General features: G+C 51.3%; 1 protein-coding gene and 1 long non-coding RNA gene across 6 annotated transcripts in view; both read right to left on the bottom strand.

Moving 5' to 3' along the window:
• Window positions 1-16,919, bottom strand: part of OSMR (oncostatin M receptor) — a 40,377-nt gene that overhangs the window by 11,691 nt on the left and 11,767 nt on the right. For 4 of the 5 annotated variants that reach the window (XR_006739730.1, XM_036410953.2, XM_045571544.1 and 1 more), the window contains 9 exons: window positions 14,999-15,153; window positions 12,388-12,559; window positions 9,941-10,216; window positions 8,287-8,416; window positions 7,350-7,495; window positions 6,366-6,508; window positions 5,925-6,081; window positions 2,782-2,858; window positions 1,035-1,275 (listed from right to left, as the gene is read on the bottom strand). Coding sequence is in view for 4 of the 5 variants with exons in the window: in XM_036410953.2 (XP_036266846.1) it covers window positions 1,035-1,275; window positions 2,782-2,858; window positions 5,925-6,081; window positions 6,366-6,508; window positions 7,350-7,495; window positions 8,287-8,416; window positions 9,941-10,216; window positions 12,388-12,559; window positions 14,999-15,153 (1,497 nt within the window). In the remaining variant the exon portion in view is untranslated. The remainder of the gene's footprint in view (window positions 1-1,034; window positions 1,276-2,781; window positions 2,859-5,924; window positions 6,082-6,365; window positions 6,509-7,349; window positions 7,496-8,286; window positions 8,417-9,940; window positions 10,217-12,387; window positions 12,560-14,998; window positions 15,154-16,919) is intronic. The other variant, XM_045571546.1, reaches the window with a different exon arrangement.
• Window positions 15,365-16,522, bottom strand: LOC123651194. The gene is made up of 2 exons (XR_006739731.1): window positions 16,115-16,522; window positions 15,365-15,422 (listed from the first exon to the last, which is right to left on the bottom strand). It is a non-coding gene; the product is annotated as an uncharacterized LOC123651194 (long non-coding RNA).

Raw genomic sequence — 16,919 nt, 5'->3', positions numbered from 1 at the left:
CCAGCAGTGTCTGTGCTGGGCCTCGTGCGAGGCCACCTTCCTTTTCTTTCGCCTCCCCTGCCCAGCGGAATGGAATGCCTGCTTTTCCTGTCCTGGGCCTGATGCCAACAGAATGTTGTAGACAGTCATTTCCTCTGCTAAGTGCTGGTCTTGGCAGGCAAAGCTTATGTTAAATAACTCCTTGGTTTTCTTCTGCGCCATGATCCTATGTCCTCTTTCTTGATGTAATGCACAGTTCTTAAAACAAAACGAAACACCACCACCCTCTAATCTAGCCCACGTAACCCCAATTTAAGCCCAATTGAATGATACATTAATACCACCTGACCTCACCCCGTAAGCAGGGTCTGAGGGTGTCATAGTAGTGGCAGGGTTGCCAGGTTCACGGGTGACCCCGGATGTCAACTGTATAATGTTCGTTCAAGCATGCATCACACACAGAGTGTTCCCGGGGGGTCAGTGCACCAACCCCCATTCCCAGCTCTCCCGAGAGGGAAATCGGTGTCATCACTGATTTTACATGTAGGGTTGTTCCCACCTTCTCCTTTCACGGGGGAAGGGTGGGGGGAGGGGAGGAGCCAGTCCCCACGGTTACTCTGGAGATATGATCCTGGCTCTTCCTGTCTCTGGAATGTTCCTGGGCTCTTTACAGGCGGCAAAGACTGACAACATAGTTCATAACATCATACCTGCAACCCATCCTTCATAAGCCGCGAGCCACGTGTACACCACCTCCCCCTCTCCGTTAGGACTGTTGGTTGGTGGTGTATTTATTTGAGTAAATCTGGGATGATTTCCCCAGTTTGCTGAAGAGTCGCCAGGGCAGAAATGGCCCGAGCCATGGCTGAAGTTCTCCCCACAGAGGAGGACTGTCCTGGGAGCCCACGGCCACGCCCGGACCAAAGGGGAACGGCAATGCTGTGGTCGCTGGACGTTCTGTCGCCCCAAGTGACTGTTTTTCCGACTCGCCCATCTCTACCCGTGACATCCCCAACGTGCTCCCAGAGGATACAAGGCAACAAAGCACCACTCACGGTTCCCGGGGTTCCAGGGGTCCCCCAGGTCCCCGGCGATGACCATCACAGACGCGGGGGACGTGCCTGCCCCGTTGCTGGCCGTGACGCGGATTCGGTGTGAGCAGCCGTCGAGGCTGAGTTCTGTGCCGTTGGCCGGAGCGGGGATGGGAAAGAGCTGGGAGCTGGAGGGTGTGTGCAGGCGTTCCGTGGCTACGGTGTAAAACTGGATCTTCCCGTGGGCCTGCGCCCTGGACAGTGGCTGCAACATGGACACTCGTTTCAAAACGGGCTTCCCTCTGGAAGGAGTTTGCACACTGACTTCTTCACCTTTTCTCCCTCAAATGCCTACACACACACCACACACACACACACACACACACACACACACACACACACACCAACAAATTACAGTTTAACAGAGAAAATAACCCTAAGCCCAGACTTTCACCAGGTGAGCCCCGGCAGAGAACCCAACTCTGTCCTCACCCCCCACCCCCTGCAGCTGTGTACCCCTTCCCCAGGGCCACAGCCGCTCCTAGAAGACTCCCCAGTGGCAGAGAATTCCCTGCTCACCTAGTCCCAAGCCCACTCCCAGGGCCTGCCCCTCAGCCTACCCTCCCAAGGACCGATGGTGCCCCCTAGACCTGAGAGCGGGTGGACAGCATGTGGACATGTGGACTGGCATGTCCACATGTGTGCACACAGGGCTTGAGGCAGAGAGGCCAGAGAGGAGGTGGGAAGAGAGCGGTGGGTGTGGGTGTGGCTGGCTCTCTCAGAGTGGCCACACATTGGTATCAACCCTTGGGGACCTGAAAGATCCGAACACAGACCTGGCCTTCTGGGTGGCCAGGGGCATATTCATCAAGGTCAAAGGGCACCATAGAGTGTATTATATTACAGTGTTTCAGCTTGACTCATACATTTTAAACATACATGCTGTGACTACTCAAATCATCGTAACTTTGAAGTATGGCGATCAATGTGCTTCTCCAGTTACACTTACGGCATGATGCTGAACTTGAACTTGGTCTAAAGAACCCCCCTCAGAGGCCTGACCGGGACTCCATGCTTTCAATGAAATTCCGTCCCTGAAATTACCTAACCACACCTTCAGCGGGAAGAATGCACAGTCACATCTGTTCTTAACATCCTGGCCTGCAGAACAGTTGCTTTGTCAATGAAATGGCAATTGGGACATTTGCACAGCATCACTTTACAGGCCTCTGGGCGGGCCGCTGACCAGGGAAAACATCTTGTGACTCCAGAGCTCAGCCTCTGCCAGATGAGCATTGAGGGACAATGGACCTCAACCTCACTCCCAACCGCCCCCTCCCCCAGGGCCCTCCATAAGCTTCCTCGGGGAGCTCGGCTCCCTTGCACACAGCTCTTTCCATAAACTGTCCGCTTGAGCTTGGACTGAGGTCAGTGCTTATTTCCACCACATTGAGACTCAAGGACCTGGCATTCAAAGTCTGATAACACTGTGCCCTGGGGTCTGCACAAGTTGGAGGGGGCCGAGTAGAGGCTACAGAGAGGCAGGTCCTGACAATGAGAATGGTCATCTGTGCAGTGGGCGGTCAAGGTCAAGGACAGAGCAGTGCAAGCATTAGCCACATGGGTGTGGAGCGGGGTTCCCCCACTGGGCGAGGCCTGCCTCATTCACGGTACGGACCCCCCTAAGTTCCCTGCATTGGAAGACTGCACCCAAGTCTGCTTTGTGTCCCGTGAAAGACGGGCCCAGAAGAGCTGGTCCTTTGCCTCTCACCTTCCAGAATAAAGTGACGTTACAAGATCCCAGCGTCGGCCTCACGCTTCTCCAGACATCAGGAGCTGTGGAGGGTGCTGGAACAAACCAAGAAAATTCCTGGGTCACAATGCGAGTGCAGAACCGTACATTCCAGCTTCCGATGACGACGGCTATCTGGGAGGCTTCCCTTTCTCACTCTTTGTGACTTTCCTGCCCATTTATCCACGGCCCCCTGTCCATGCTTCACTAGGCACACGTAGTAGGTGCTTAACAGAAGGTCTTCTGTATCTGAATAGGACATCACACTGGAAGCCCTTTATGAACTCCAAGCCTTAGCTTCTGGAAGCCACCAAAGAATTTTGGGATTATTTTGTCCTCCTAAGTCTAGGGCACATGTGTCAAACACAAGGCCCGCGGGCCAAATCCGTCCCGCCAGGCCTTGCAATGTGGCCCGCACCGCGCTGTCATCACTGCACTCCGCTGCGTTTCCATCACAATGACAGTTTATGACTGTTCAGTAAACCATTCGGCCCGCGATTTAGGCTGGATTTTAGATTTTGGCCCCTTCTCTGATTGAGTTCGACACCCCTAGTCTAGGGGCTTATGAAGGTAAATTCCCACACCGGCTGGGCTCCACTGAAGCCGGTTTTAATTTGCTAAGGAAGCCACTGGAGAAGCCAACGTTAAATCAAAATCAAATACTCAGGCCCAACGGGGGGCCCAAGTTCAATGCAAAATCTTAGCTGGTTCATAAACTAGTGTTTAAAAGTAGAGACCATGGCCGAAACCGGTTTGGCTCAGTGGATAGAGCATTGGCCTGCGGACTGAAGAGTCCCAGGTTCGGTTCTGGTCAAGGGCACATCCCCAGTAGGGGTTGTGCAGGAGGCAGCTGGTTGATGTTTCTCTCTCATCGATATTTCTAGCTCTCTATCCCTCTCCCTTCCTCTCTGTAAAAAATTAAAATATATTTTTTAAAAAAGAAGAAGAGACCATGGCAGCACAGTTAATAGCACTCCACATATGTCAACATAATTTGTGATTATGCTGAGGTGTGATTATAATGCACACAAGCTCAAGCTTTCCAGCATTCTCCAACATGCTCTCAGAGGTTAAAAAACAAAGCATGAATTTGCCATCAGTAGTTTTATCTAATTCCTTGTCATCATCAAAAGCTAAGTTAGTATTTTCAGGTTTATTAGATGATAATCTAAAATAAACACAATTTAGTAAAAACTTTTTTTTTTTCCATTTTCATTTTGCACTTGTTTAATTATAATGTTGGAATAAATTTGCAAAAAACAAGCCAAAAAAAGCACCTAATTCAAGTAGACATTCTTTAATAAAATACAATGGAGGAATATGCCATATTATTCTCAGGGCTTTCTGCAGCAGGGGGACCCTTGAGAAATCTACACACGTAGGGAAATTATTGGGGTCCCAGGGAGTGTGGGAATGGGCAGAACCCCAGACAAGACGAGGGGCCTGCTGAGTGTGACCAATGGCCAGCCCTGTGCATAGATTCTGACGCAGGCAGTGTGCCCCCCCCCCCCCCCCCTCAATTAGAGTCACTGCTGTAAACTTAGTCTCCTCAGGTGAAACAGAAACAGCTCTGCCTGCCTTCAAACATGAACAATAAGATGGACTAAAATAAGTACATGCAACCCTTCCTCTGGCCCTAAAATAGCCAGGTCTCAAGGTTGCAGTAACAATAGCAGGAGACAGAACTTGTGGAATCCGGCTCCGGGCGCGGGCAGGCTCTGCAGTTGGCCTGCCTGGCTGTGAGGTGCAGCCACAGCCCAGCCGCTGGACAGGCCAGTTCATTACATTCTGAACCTCAGTGTCCACATCTATACGGTAAGGACAGCAATAGTGCCGACTGCAGGTTGTGAGGGCTAAGAGAATAAAACACTGATAGAGCTTTGAGCTGTGCCTGGCACATATTACATACTCAATAAATGTCAGCCATTATTATTATTACTATTACTATTATTATTATTATTATTATTATTAGAAGCCCAGTGCATGAAACTTGTGCACAGGTAGGGTCCCTAGGCCTGGCTGACAATCGGGGCCATTTGAGACCTTCCTTTCTCTAGCTGCCAGCTGCCGGCCGCCTTCCTTCATTCTGTGCCACCCACTGGTGGTCAGTGCATGTTATAACCAGCGGTCGAACTCCTGGGGGGACAATTTGCATATTATTATATAGGATTGTTATTATTATTACTACTATTATTTCTCAGCCATTCATTAACTTTAAAAACTAGGCAAGTCTCTGCTCTGTGGGCACAAGTTGCTTCCTCAGTAAACTGGGCAATGGTAGTACTTCATTACCTTGAAGTAGGGCTGGGCCCTCCAGTCAGCTGAGGCCTATTTGAGCTCTGACACATAGTCATTTGGGAGAAAAACTCTCTGATCTTGCATATTGAGGAAACGGCCCCTGAGGGCATGACAGAGGGGGCTCTGCTTGCTGTGGCTGAACCAATGACTCATCAATCATAATCAAGTTTCATTATATTTCCAAACTTGGCCTAGAGTTATTTGGCCTGAGACCAGTGCTCTCCTTGGCCCGGACGCCGTGTTTGCTGGTCCTGAGTTGAAAGTCCCTACTAATTAACACTGTCCCCAGTCCAGCGGGAACCCAGCCATGCCAGGAGCCGAGAAGCCACTTTGGCGCAAACAAAGATGAGAGAGAAAGCAGAGCGTAGAAATAACATCAACAAATGTTCCAAGTGGATGTCTTCCCACTCAGATCTCATTAGCCAGTTAATTCAGCTTCTTTATCTTTTGTTCTTTTTTAAAATATGTTTTTATTGACTTCAGAGAGGATGGGAGAGGGAAAGAGAGATAGAAAACATCAATGATGAGAGAGAATCATTGATCGGCTGCCTCCTACATGGGCCCCACTGGGGATCAAGCCCACAACCTGGGCATGTGCCCTGGACCGGAATCAAACGTGGGCCCCGTCAGTCCACAGGCCGACACTCTATCCACTGAGCCAAACCATCGAGGGCCGGCTTCTTTTTCTTTTTGAAGATAGCACCCGCCTCTTTTGTGGTATTTTCCCCTTAGCGTTTGGTACGAACAAGAGCTCTCAGAGAAGACAGCCACCTCCCACCAGTCAGTGTGGATCCCTGCGTGGACCGCCCGGGGTTGGGACGTACCAGCTTGGGGAGTGCTGAACTCCTCCTGGTTGGCCCACTTGCTCCATTTCCAGAAGTGCTGGGCTGCGGCGCAGCGCACTCGGGCCGTGTACTCTGTGGCGGGGGCCAGGCCGCGGAAGGAGTACTGACCGTTCCCCCAGGTGGAAACATTGTGCTGCTTGATAGGAAAGACAAAGACCGGTGGGCAAGCGTTCTCCTCTGCAAAGCCAACCCCAGCAGTCACAGCCTGAGCTGGCCTGAGACTGCTTCTTTGGGAAGGAAAACCTCTACGGCCCCCTTCAGAGAGTCTACGATGAATTTCATGGACCCTTTCCAACCCTTACCACCCACACCACTGGCACCCACAGAGAGTAAGAGTGTAGAGAGACTCTCCTCCTCGGTCTCTCTCTGACCTGGGCACAGAGGGGTTTCTGAAAACAGAGTAGTAAGCAGAGTCCTTACTTGTACCACTCGTCCTTCGCTGTGGAGCTCCACCTGACACAAAAGCGTGAAATTATTCCTCAGGGGATGTACCGTCCAGGTCAGGATGGCATTTGTGGCGCTTACGCTTTTCAGGGCTACCTTAAAGGGAGTCATCGGGTGAACTGCCAATAAAATATATAAATAAACAAACAAATAAATAAATAAAAGGGAGAGAATAAGGACACAACGTGAAAAGAGTTCAAGCACAGATCCAGAAGGTTTTGGTACATAAGCAGGTCTTTCCTCCTTTATTTATTCAGTGAGTAGTTTTCGTTTATTTTTGAGAAAATGGGAAACAAAACCAGACTTGCAGCCAGGATGGAGTAAGCCAACTGCAACCTTTCTCTGTCACGGATTACGTTAGACATTCTGAACGGAATACAAAAAGAAACTACCTGAGGACTCCTACAACTAAATAAACTGGGCAGATGGAGGAGGGGCGTCTGAACGCGAAGAAGCAGTCCGTGGGGAGAACGTAACAGAACACAGAGTCTGGCCAAAACAGGAACCGGAATGAGCAGAATGACCGAACTGACACGAATAACGCGTCATCACCGTCCTCATTGTGTGGTTGAGGGGTAAGCTCACAGGTGCTTTTACATTTTCAAACCAACCAGTAAGAGGGGACCGTGGGCCATGCATGTGTCCACGAAGAGAGGCCTTAAAGCACATGTGTCAAACACAAGGCCCGCGGGCCAAATCCGTCCCGCCAGGCCTTGCAATGTGGCCCGCACCGCACTGTCATCACTGCACTCCGCTGCGTTTCCATCACAATGACAGTTTATGACTGTTCAGTAAACCATTCGGCCCGCGATTTAGGCTGGATTTTAGATTTTGGCCCCTTCTCTGATTGAGTTCGACACCCCTACCTTAAAGGGTAACTTTCGCTTAGGATGTGACACATTCACCACCCCGCCCTGTGCCAAACAGAGACACCCATGGCCGCGGCAGCTCTGGCCTCACCTCGGTGCGCCAGTTGGAAGAGGAGAGTGACATTCCTCTTCCGGAAGCAGTTTTCAGCCTGGAGTGTGAAGTTGTATGTTTCTTGTGAGTCTACTTGCCAAGAACACCAGTGTTTGTCTTTACAGGATTTTTTTCCCCCGGAAAATCTAAAAAACAAAACCACAGTCCCAGGGTTTAGGCTCCAGTCCAGGAGGAAGTGCACCCCGGGCTCCCTCGGGGATGCTCAGTGGCTTTACAACCGTGTTCCCCATGAGCGCGTCCGTCCATCCATCACCACCCACCCCCCGCTGCCGAAACACTGCTTCCGCAAGTTCGGCTTTTGGGGTGAAATAGGGGGCGGAGCCACCGACTCCTGGGAGACCCCCTTCATTCCCTTCGGATCGTCTTAAAAAGCTGGACGTGAGGTAGACACAGCTGGAACTCTGACTAAAAAGGATGGAAGTATCTTCACATCAAGATGAACCATTCACCCAGAGACAAGGAGGCATGGGTCAGACTGTCGGACCTCAGAGGGAGTGTAGGGGAGGGTGGGGATAAAGGGGAGCGATCAACCAAAGGACTTGTGTGCACACATGTGAGCCTAACCAGTGGTCAAAGACAACAGGGAGGTAGGGACATGCATGGGGAGGAGTGGGGGATAAGAATGGGGGGATGAGGACAAATATGTGATACCTTAATAAATAAAGAAATTTAAAAAAAAAAAAAAAGATGAACCATTCATGGTCTGTCTTGTCATTTTGACGCTACACTTCCCTTTGACGGCACTCGGGTCTGATGCGCTGGGCACGGCAACCAGCTCAGACCTGCTAGGACTGGCAGGGCGGCTTTAAAACATCTGTTCAAATCTGCGCAACATCTAAACCCCGGCCTTTGATGTGTTGTCACCAGGACTCAAACGAGGCCGGATCTGTCAATAATGTAAGGAGGGCTCACTTACGATTCAAATAAAGTGTAGCGTTGGCAGGGGAATTTCCAAGAGTCAATGTTGCTCCCAGGGTCCCATGTGCAGTTCAGAGTCTTCAAGTCCCGGGTCTCACAGGAGAAGCCCTTGGGCTCCTCCAGCACTTCTGTCCCCGGAAGGAAAGACAGACAGACGGAGGCCTCGTGAGTCAGAGGCAAACACAATGCGGAGGTCTGCGTGGGTCTCACAGCCAAAGGGCGCCTCGCGTGGACGTGTTCCAGGAGCACGCAGGCGGCCCCAACAGTCACACTCCGGCACCGCATCATGTTGGCCCGTCTCCTCCCTCCCCCCCTTGGTTTTCCATACATCGTGGGCACAGTTGGGCATTGTGGGCACGAGAGGGCATTGTGGGCACAGGTGGGCATCATGGGCATGGGTGGGTATGATGGGAATCATGGGTACGGATGGCCTGTGTGCTGCTTGCAGCCCCGAGTGTGTTGGATGGATGCTGCACGCCCGGGCCTACTGCTAGGCGCTCCTTTAGGGCTGCTCAGCCACAGAGCAAGGTAGTGAAAGAGTGAAAGAAGCAAGTCAGAGTGGCCTGGTGCTGTATTTTGGAAGGAAGCCGGGGCTGACAGAGAGCCTGGGGTTACCCCTGGGCTGCCAGGAAATGGGTCAGATTTGGTAAACCTGCTACCAGCAGCCGGGAGCTGAGAGCGCCAGAATGCTGCCCACCCAACCGAAGAGGCCAGGCCGAGGAGCACAAACCAAGGGCCCGGGAGCCCAGGAGCCGGGAGGCCTTGTCAGGGAAGCGGCAAGGGTGCAGCGGCAGAGCTTGCCCTGATGTGAGGGAACAGCCGGCTCAAGACAGAACAGAGGAGCCGCGGGATGGACGACGTGTGCACACAGAGCTACGGAAAGCCCAGTGCTCCCTCCTCCCGCGGCCGCCCACCGGGTGATGGGAGTGATGGCCTTGCGTGCTGAGCCCCTACTGTGTGCAGCCAGCAGCCCAGGGCCAGCCCCTCCGCTTCACTAATCCTCTCACAGCTGTCATCGCCCCCTCCCCAGGGGCAGACTCCAGCTCAGAGAGGCTAAGAAATTCGGAGCACAGACAAGTATCAACCAATAAATGCATAAATAGGGGGGGGGGGGCAACAAATCGGTGTTTCTCTCTCTCTCCCTTCCCCTCTCTAAAATCAGTAATTTTTAAAAAATGAGCTGGAATTTAAAAATTCTTAAATAAAATAGGTGGTACATTTAAAAAGAAAGAGAGAGAGAGAGGGAGGGAGGGAGGGAGGGAGGGAGGGGGGGGGGAAGGGAAGGAGGAAGGAAGGAAGGAAGGAAGGAAGGAATGAATTTGGTCCACCTGGCAGGCCCAGCATGGGAGTCAACCCCAGTACCTGGACCCCAACCCCGCTGCCTTGGGGCGAAGGCAATGGGGATGTCTTCAGGTCATGACCTGAGCTCTCTCCCCTAACATTCTTGGTTTCCAGCATCCAATGCCAGCAAGGACCAGGCGTGGCAGGAAGTCCTGCTGGGATTGCTCCAGGGTTCCCTTCCCCAGTCCCTCCTGGGAGACTGGGGAGGCCAGGGAAACTGGACCACGAGGGGAAATGTGGACCGTGCTCTGGTGAAGGGGACCCGGTTCCTCAGGAGGTGGGGAGAGGGCGGGGACATGGCACATGCTTACTGGTGACAAAGATGGCGAGGCCCGGTTGGGTGTGGTTCCTGTCTTCCTCGCAGAAGAAGTTGGACCCCGTTTTCGAAACAAAGGAAATGCTCCTCAAGGTGACCACGGACACGTGTGGGTCCAGCTGCTCTCCGGGGACCAGGATGCCATTCAACTTACAGACTACATGACTCTGGGGGTGCCGGGAGACGTAGCAGAGGGTGACATCGGAGCCCTCCTCCACCTGCTTCTCTTTGGGGAAAACGAGCAGCGGCTCTGGTCCAAGCAAACTCTGAGCTGCAAGAGGAGAGAAGACATCGCGGTGAGAAAGAGACCCAGAATCCAAACGGCCCCTCCCGTCTCGCTCTCCGCAGTGATGCTAGCTGCTCTGCCTCTGGAGGAGACAGGGGCCTCCATCTCCACAGCAAACCTAGGAATGTGGGTGCACACAACACAGTCCCAGGTGCCAGGCTCCCAGTGTCCAGACCCCTGTACTGTGGCCTCTGAGGACTGCTGGGTCATTGCTCATGGGGGTGACCATGGCCTGCGCCGTGCCCCTGGCGGGTGGGAGGCCTTGTCTTGAGTGGTATGTCCATTACCTCAGGCCATCTTCCCCCTTCCCAGCCAGAGGTTAGGCAGGACGGAGCCCAAGTTCACTTGAGGAGCAAAGCCACAGCCACACACGTTAGGTCTGGCCAGCCCCACAGCCGTGTCCTGCACAATCTCTAACCTGGACTGGCCCCACATTGCCTCCTGCCTCCTCGGAAATGCCAGCCTCTCAGCCATCTCCCTGTGCACCAGCCCCTCCCTGTGTAAAGCCACCTGCATGTAAGAGCTCCTGGCTTTCCCATTGTAAGCAGCAGCAGCAGCGCGCTCCCCACCGGCCCTCACAGCTGGCCTCCCTGGAGAGCTGCCTGCGCTTACCACTGCTCAGAGTCCCTCCCCCCACTCCCAAGCCCACCCCAGTCCCTCCGCTGGCCTGGGAGGCACCCCAGTTTCCATCGCTATGTCACCCGTGCGGAGTGCCTAGCGTGGGTGTGCTTTACGGTCCCCAGGTGATTGTAACGTGTGACCATGGTTGGGAACCAGTGCATTGGGGGTTAGGAATAATCAGGGTTTCCCCTTTATCTTGAGTTAGTTTGGAGATAATAGTTTGGAGAAATATAGTGTATTTTTTTTAAATCAAAATAGATGTTGTTTATAAAGTTCATTCTCATTACTGTTTTTTTTTTTTAATTGCTGTAGGATGCAATGGTTTCTGGGTTTCTGGGCCTCAGTGGTCTGGGTTGGAATATGGCTACACCCCTTCGTGGACTGATGACCTTGTCTGGGTTTTTGTAACACAGTGAGTCTCCTCACCTATGAAGCTGACAGATGTGCAGATGTGCAGGCGTGAGGACTCAGTGTGTATAGTGCTTAAAACAGTGACAAGAATGTAGATTTAATTCTATTATTTAGTATTAAACTAACCCGTAGGCTACTCATGGGTTAATGTGTTATCCATTTGAGTTCATAGACCGGCATAAACACTTAACAAAGAAATGGTTCTGTGGGTCGGCATTCCAGATAACTTGGCAGGATATATAGTTGAGAGAACCAAATGACATTGCTTAGCTGAATCATAAGAAATGGTGGCATACCCACTGTAAATTTTAATTACAACAAAGTTAAATTATCAAAATTAAGTGATATTTAAAGTGTTATTTACAGTCTCATTACTAAAAAATTGCTTTCATTTTTCCATATGTCCCTCCCTTCTCTCTTCGTTAAAGGTACTGGCAAACTAACCATGGGGTCAATGCCAGCCCACCATCTGTTTTTGTAAATAAAGTTTTATTGGAAAACAATCACCGTCATTGATTTCCATGTTGCCTGTGACTGCACCAAAGACCCAGTGGCAGATCTGCACACACATTGTGTGTGTCGTTCCAATACAAACATGTACAGCTTGTGTTCTGCTTGGTTCCCTTAGCCTTCCATACACATTTAGAAATTAAATAAAAATGGTCTGGATTTGCATAATTATTTCAATGGATAGATTCAGAGGCCCAATCTCGGACATCTCTCTCCTGGAGCCAACACCCAGCTTGTTCGCTCCAATGGGAAGTAAGCTTGTTAGTTCCACTGGGAGCCAAAGGAAATGACTGGTGTCCTCCGAGTGCCTCACAGAGGACCTTCACACTGGGCTATTGATCCCCAAATGGTATTACATTAAACTCACTCTTTCATCGCCTCACTTCTTTTTTTTTTTTTTTTCTTAAACATTTTTATTGATTTCAGAGAGGAAAGGAGAGAGAGAATCATTGATCGGCTGTCTTTTATACACTCTCTCCCCAACCCCCGCCAATGGGGATGAGCCTGCAGTCCAGGCATGTGCCCTTGACTGTATCGAACCTGGGACCTTTCAGTCCACAGGCCAACTCTCTATCCATTGAGCCAAACAACTAGGGCATCACCTCACTTCTTACCCTCTGCCTTCACCCATGAGCTCCAGCTGCTCCAGACCCTCCGCTGGAGCATCCGAGGATCTTCATCCTTCCCCCGTATCCTTACAAAGTGCGTGGCACATTCCAGAGGCAGCTCGGATTTCCACATCCGGCGCAGGGTCTGGTTCTGCTGCGCAGTGGTGGTGTAGTTCTCCTGGAAGAGGGAGAAACAGTTGGGAATGCAGCCACGCTGTCCTGGGAAAGGGCTTGCCTGGACTTATCCCAAAGCATACCCCACCCCTCGCAACTCCACAGCATGAGCCGGACCCGCCATCCTTCCCAGCCAGCTCCCCCTGCTCCGACCACTCAGCGAGGAATGGCCAAGAGCCTCTTGCTCCTCAAAGACTCAGCTCCCAACCCTGACTGGTTTGGCTCAATGGATAGAGCATCAGCCTGCAGACTTAAGGGTCCCAGGTTCGATTCCGGTCAAGGGCTTGTACCTTGGTTGCAGGCACAGTCCCAGTGGGGAGTATGCAGGAGGCAGCTGATCGATGTTTCTCTCTCATCGATGTTTCTAACTCTCTATTCCTCCCCCTTCCTCTATGGAAGAAATAAATATATATATATATATATATATATATATATATATATATATATATATATATATTAAAAAAACAAAAACAAAAACAAAAACCTCGGCTCCCACCGCTCTGGATCTCCCACTCCAGGGGGCCCGAGTGGAGCAAGTGAGAGGAAATGGAAGCAGCTCAAGTCTGGAGGGAGAGACCAGAGATGCAGTGCTCACGGTGCTGGACACACAGGGCCTGCTAAGAAAACTGCCCACTAGTAGAGAATTACTTGAGTCGAGCTTTTCCAGGTAAGCGAGATGGATGGGGATGGTTTCGTGTTCCTTTTAGGCCAGGGCCTGATCACTCAGCCAAGTCTCGGTAGGGAAAACAATTCTCATGGAGCCGGGAGCTCAAAGGTCTCCCAAAGATCAACAGATGGCTCCCCGTGTCCCCCTAGATTTTTGTCCCTTCTCTTCTCAGAGATGGTGGCCACATGGCCCATATCCCCTCCCTCAAGCTCCATCTGTCAACTCTTAGTTCCCAGAGATGTCAGCCACCAGGACTGGCCCGCACTGCTCCACAGGAGGCTCGCCCACCCAGGACTGCAGCTGGTCATCCCGCACAGCCTCCGTCTTCAGCTTCCTGAGACACTGGGACTTTCTGCTCTAAGTCACTGGGCTTCCGGGACTGCTCTGCACCTCACCCGTCATTCCAGGCCCTCTGCAATCTACCCCCACCCGCCTCCCCCTGCAGGAATCCTCTCTGGGCACAGCGGCCCACCCCGTTCTGGAATAACTCGCTGTTTTCCCACCTCCGTGTGGGCTCAGCGCCGCCCCCCCCCCCCCCAACCGCTTCAGGAAGCCTTCCATGCTCTTTCCTCTGATTGCTCTCCTAACGCTGTGCGAGCTGCTGCATCCGCCTGTGGCTGTGCTCCTGGCTCCTGGCCCCAAGGGGGGAGGGGGGGGGTGCTGCTATCTCCACACACCGGGGCTCCAGGCGTCCATGCAGCGGGCCTCCAGACACCTGCATTCTGGCCCCACCGCTGGGAGATGGAGGCAACAACCCCCTGGCGCTCCCTGGGGAAACCGAGTCTGCGTCCAAGGCCCTGCGTCCAGTGGCACCCCTGCAGTGTGTGTGTGTTTTGGGGGGGGGGCAATGGCATGGCGCACAGCCTGGAGCTGGCAAATGCTGAGGCCTTCCCTCCCCAAGAGCCCAGGACCCAGACCTCCACGGCCCTAGAGGAGTGGCCCTGCACTGAGTAGATGGAGGTCCCAGCAACGACATGTCCTGTGTCTGCCTTCTCTCCAGGCAGCTCCTCCACTCCCCTCCAACGAGAAAACATCCCACCGTCCTCTTCCCCCCCCCTCCCCCCCCGACAATGAGGGAACAGTGGCACCAACAGGTTATGTAGGTGGCCCAGACCATCAAGGACCATTGAAAGAAACCACCAAAGTGCCCGCTGCACTAGACCAGGAAGCATCAGGCAAATCAGACACAACCGTGATAGGAATCAAGACCAAGGCAAAATCTATGCAAATAAATGCAAAAGCAAAAGTGCGGCACCAGGATTTTCTTCTCGTAATTTGTTACCGGAAAAGCCACCTGGGATGTAACCAAGGCCGCCATGGAGTGCTTTCCGGCCAGAACACGAAGGCGCCAGACTCATTCTTCCTACCTGTCAGCACAGCGCAAGCAAAGACTGACTGGAAGCCACACTGGCAAGAAAAAGTTGCCAAAATGACATCTCGTTTACAAAATCTCTGGTGGAACCGGAAGAGGACTAAGCTGGTTGATCTTCATAGACTGGGAGTCAGTACTCACTGGGACTGACCTAACACTTCTGAGGGGCCCAGCAGGGCGGAAGACGTGAGCTATTCATGCATCCCATCCAACCTGCCCAACCAAATTGTCACATTTCACTTTGTCCCCGATCTTCTTCACTAAAAACACAAAAATGCGGCTGTTTAGGAACGCTGTTTTGAGTTGCTAATGTGTTTCCATCCTGGGGTTTTCTGTATATTATAAAGGAAAACTCATGACACCAGAAAAGGACTTTTAAAATATAGAGTCAAAACAAAACTTACCACCCAGATGACATTGGATTTGTTAATTCTACTGATTTCGATCTGAAAAGCCATCTGTAATTCCGGATGAGTCAGGTTATGGACACTCCATTCTATTTTCAAACTCTGCTCTGTGAGATTGACGTGCACACTCAGCGATAAAGGTTCGGACAAGACTGAAAGACCAAAACGAGACACAAAATGACACTTAATAGGAGTAGGATTGAACAGCCACAGGTCCATATTGTTCAACATCATGTGTTCAGCTTTGAAAGGTACAGCTCATATGAGCATCCTAAAGTCAGACACCTTGAAAAGCTGGGAGTTTAGAAATCATTTGGAGATTAAGAAAGTAAGACTTACGTGAATGAGATGATTTGCTTGATCAATGATACACAGCAAGTTAATATATTGATAAACAGTGAAACAAATAATACAAACAATCCTATCTAATAAAAATAATATGCAAATTGACCATCACTCCAACACACAAGATGGCTGCCCCCATGTGGACACAAGATGGTCGCCACAAGATGGCCAGCAGGGAGGACAGTTGGGAGGGACCAAGCCTGCAGGGAGGGCAGTTGAGGGCAATCAAGCCTGCAGGAGAGGGCAGTTAGGGGTGACCACGCCTGCAAGGGAGAGCAGTTAGGGGCAAACAGACTGGCAGGGGAGCAGTTAGACATTAATCAGGCTGGCAGGGGAATGGTTAGGGGGTGGTCAGGCTGGCAGGCATAAGTGGTTAGGGGCAATCAGGAAGGCAGGCAAGTGAACAGTTGTAGCCAGCAGTTCTGGATTATGAGAGGGATGTCCGACTGCCTGTTTAGCCTGATCCAGTAGGGGTCCCAGATTGGAGAGGGTGCAGGCTGGGCTGAGGGACACACCCCTCCATGCAAGAATTTCATTCACTAGGCCACTAGTCTATTACCTCAAAGAGGTAATATGAAAATTAGGTTGGGGTGCTGTAACGGGTCATAACTGGACAGGAGGAGGACCAGGGATGCTGTGAGTCAGGCGCAGGTCCCAGCCTCCCTTGGGGTGCCTCCTCACACGGCGGGAGGCAGGGCGCCTCCTCTCCTGTTCAATCCTACTCCTATTAAGTGATTTCAATTGCAGGCTGGGCCTCTAGTAAATAACAACTAAATTAAACAAATTGCACAGATTTATTTAACAATAAAGGACACATCATTGGACAATATAACTGGCTTGGAATTTTACAGCAAGGCTGAACAACAGGACTAGTTGCTATCCATGTCATATTTCTGGAAATCAAAAATGAAAGCTTGTTTTCAAAGTCAATATTTTGTTGTTTATTATATAGCTATGAAGTGGGAAATAGCTCATTTCAATGCACAGAACTTAAAACACCTCTGGCACGAATTTACTGAACTTTTTGGAGGAGAGCAGCACCAGCAACATAGGAGGCATTTGGTGTGAAATAATCGTGACGAGGTTCCTAGCTCAAGGAACGAGCCTTGAAATAATGAGAGACTGCTGGTTTAGAGAGGTTAGTGGTGTAACTGAGTCTGTGAAAGAATAGAGTTTCAAACACGAATCATACCTGCAGAGGCCAGTGGGCTCAGGAAACAGCCAGTTCAGACTGACCTGGTTCAAATTCCCTGAAGGACGGAGGTTGATGCTTATGTGTCTTTAGATGGAATCTTGTCCCCAGCATAGGCCCTGAGGGGGGGAGTTACATACCTTCTAAGCATTCATTCTTCTAATTAAAAGGAGACTCAGCAAGATGAAAGAGCTGGCCTCTTATGGAACTGGGTGGGGAGGGGGAGGCATGATTTTAATCCTTGTGGAGCCAATGGCACCAGAGAAAGCAGAGTGCATGCAAAATGCCCCCATTTTTACGAGCCCTCGTTTCATTTTTCCTGTTTGTTGTTGTTGGTCTCACTCTAGATTCAAATTCCCTGAAGGATGGAGGTTGATGCTT

Source organism: Pipistrellus kuhlii, unplaced genomic scaffold, assembly GCF_014108245.1.
Source record: "Pipistrellus kuhlii isolate mPipKuh1 unplaced genomic scaffold, mPipKuh1.p scaffold_m20_p_4, whole genome shotgun sequence".
NCBI classification, from domain to species: domain Eukaryota; kingdom Metazoa; phylum Chordata; class Mammalia; order Chiroptera; family Vespertilionidae; genus Pipistrellus; species Pipistrellus kuhlii.
Note: the sequence above shows the minus strand (reverse complement) of the source record. Positions and strands in the feature narration are given on the sequence as shown.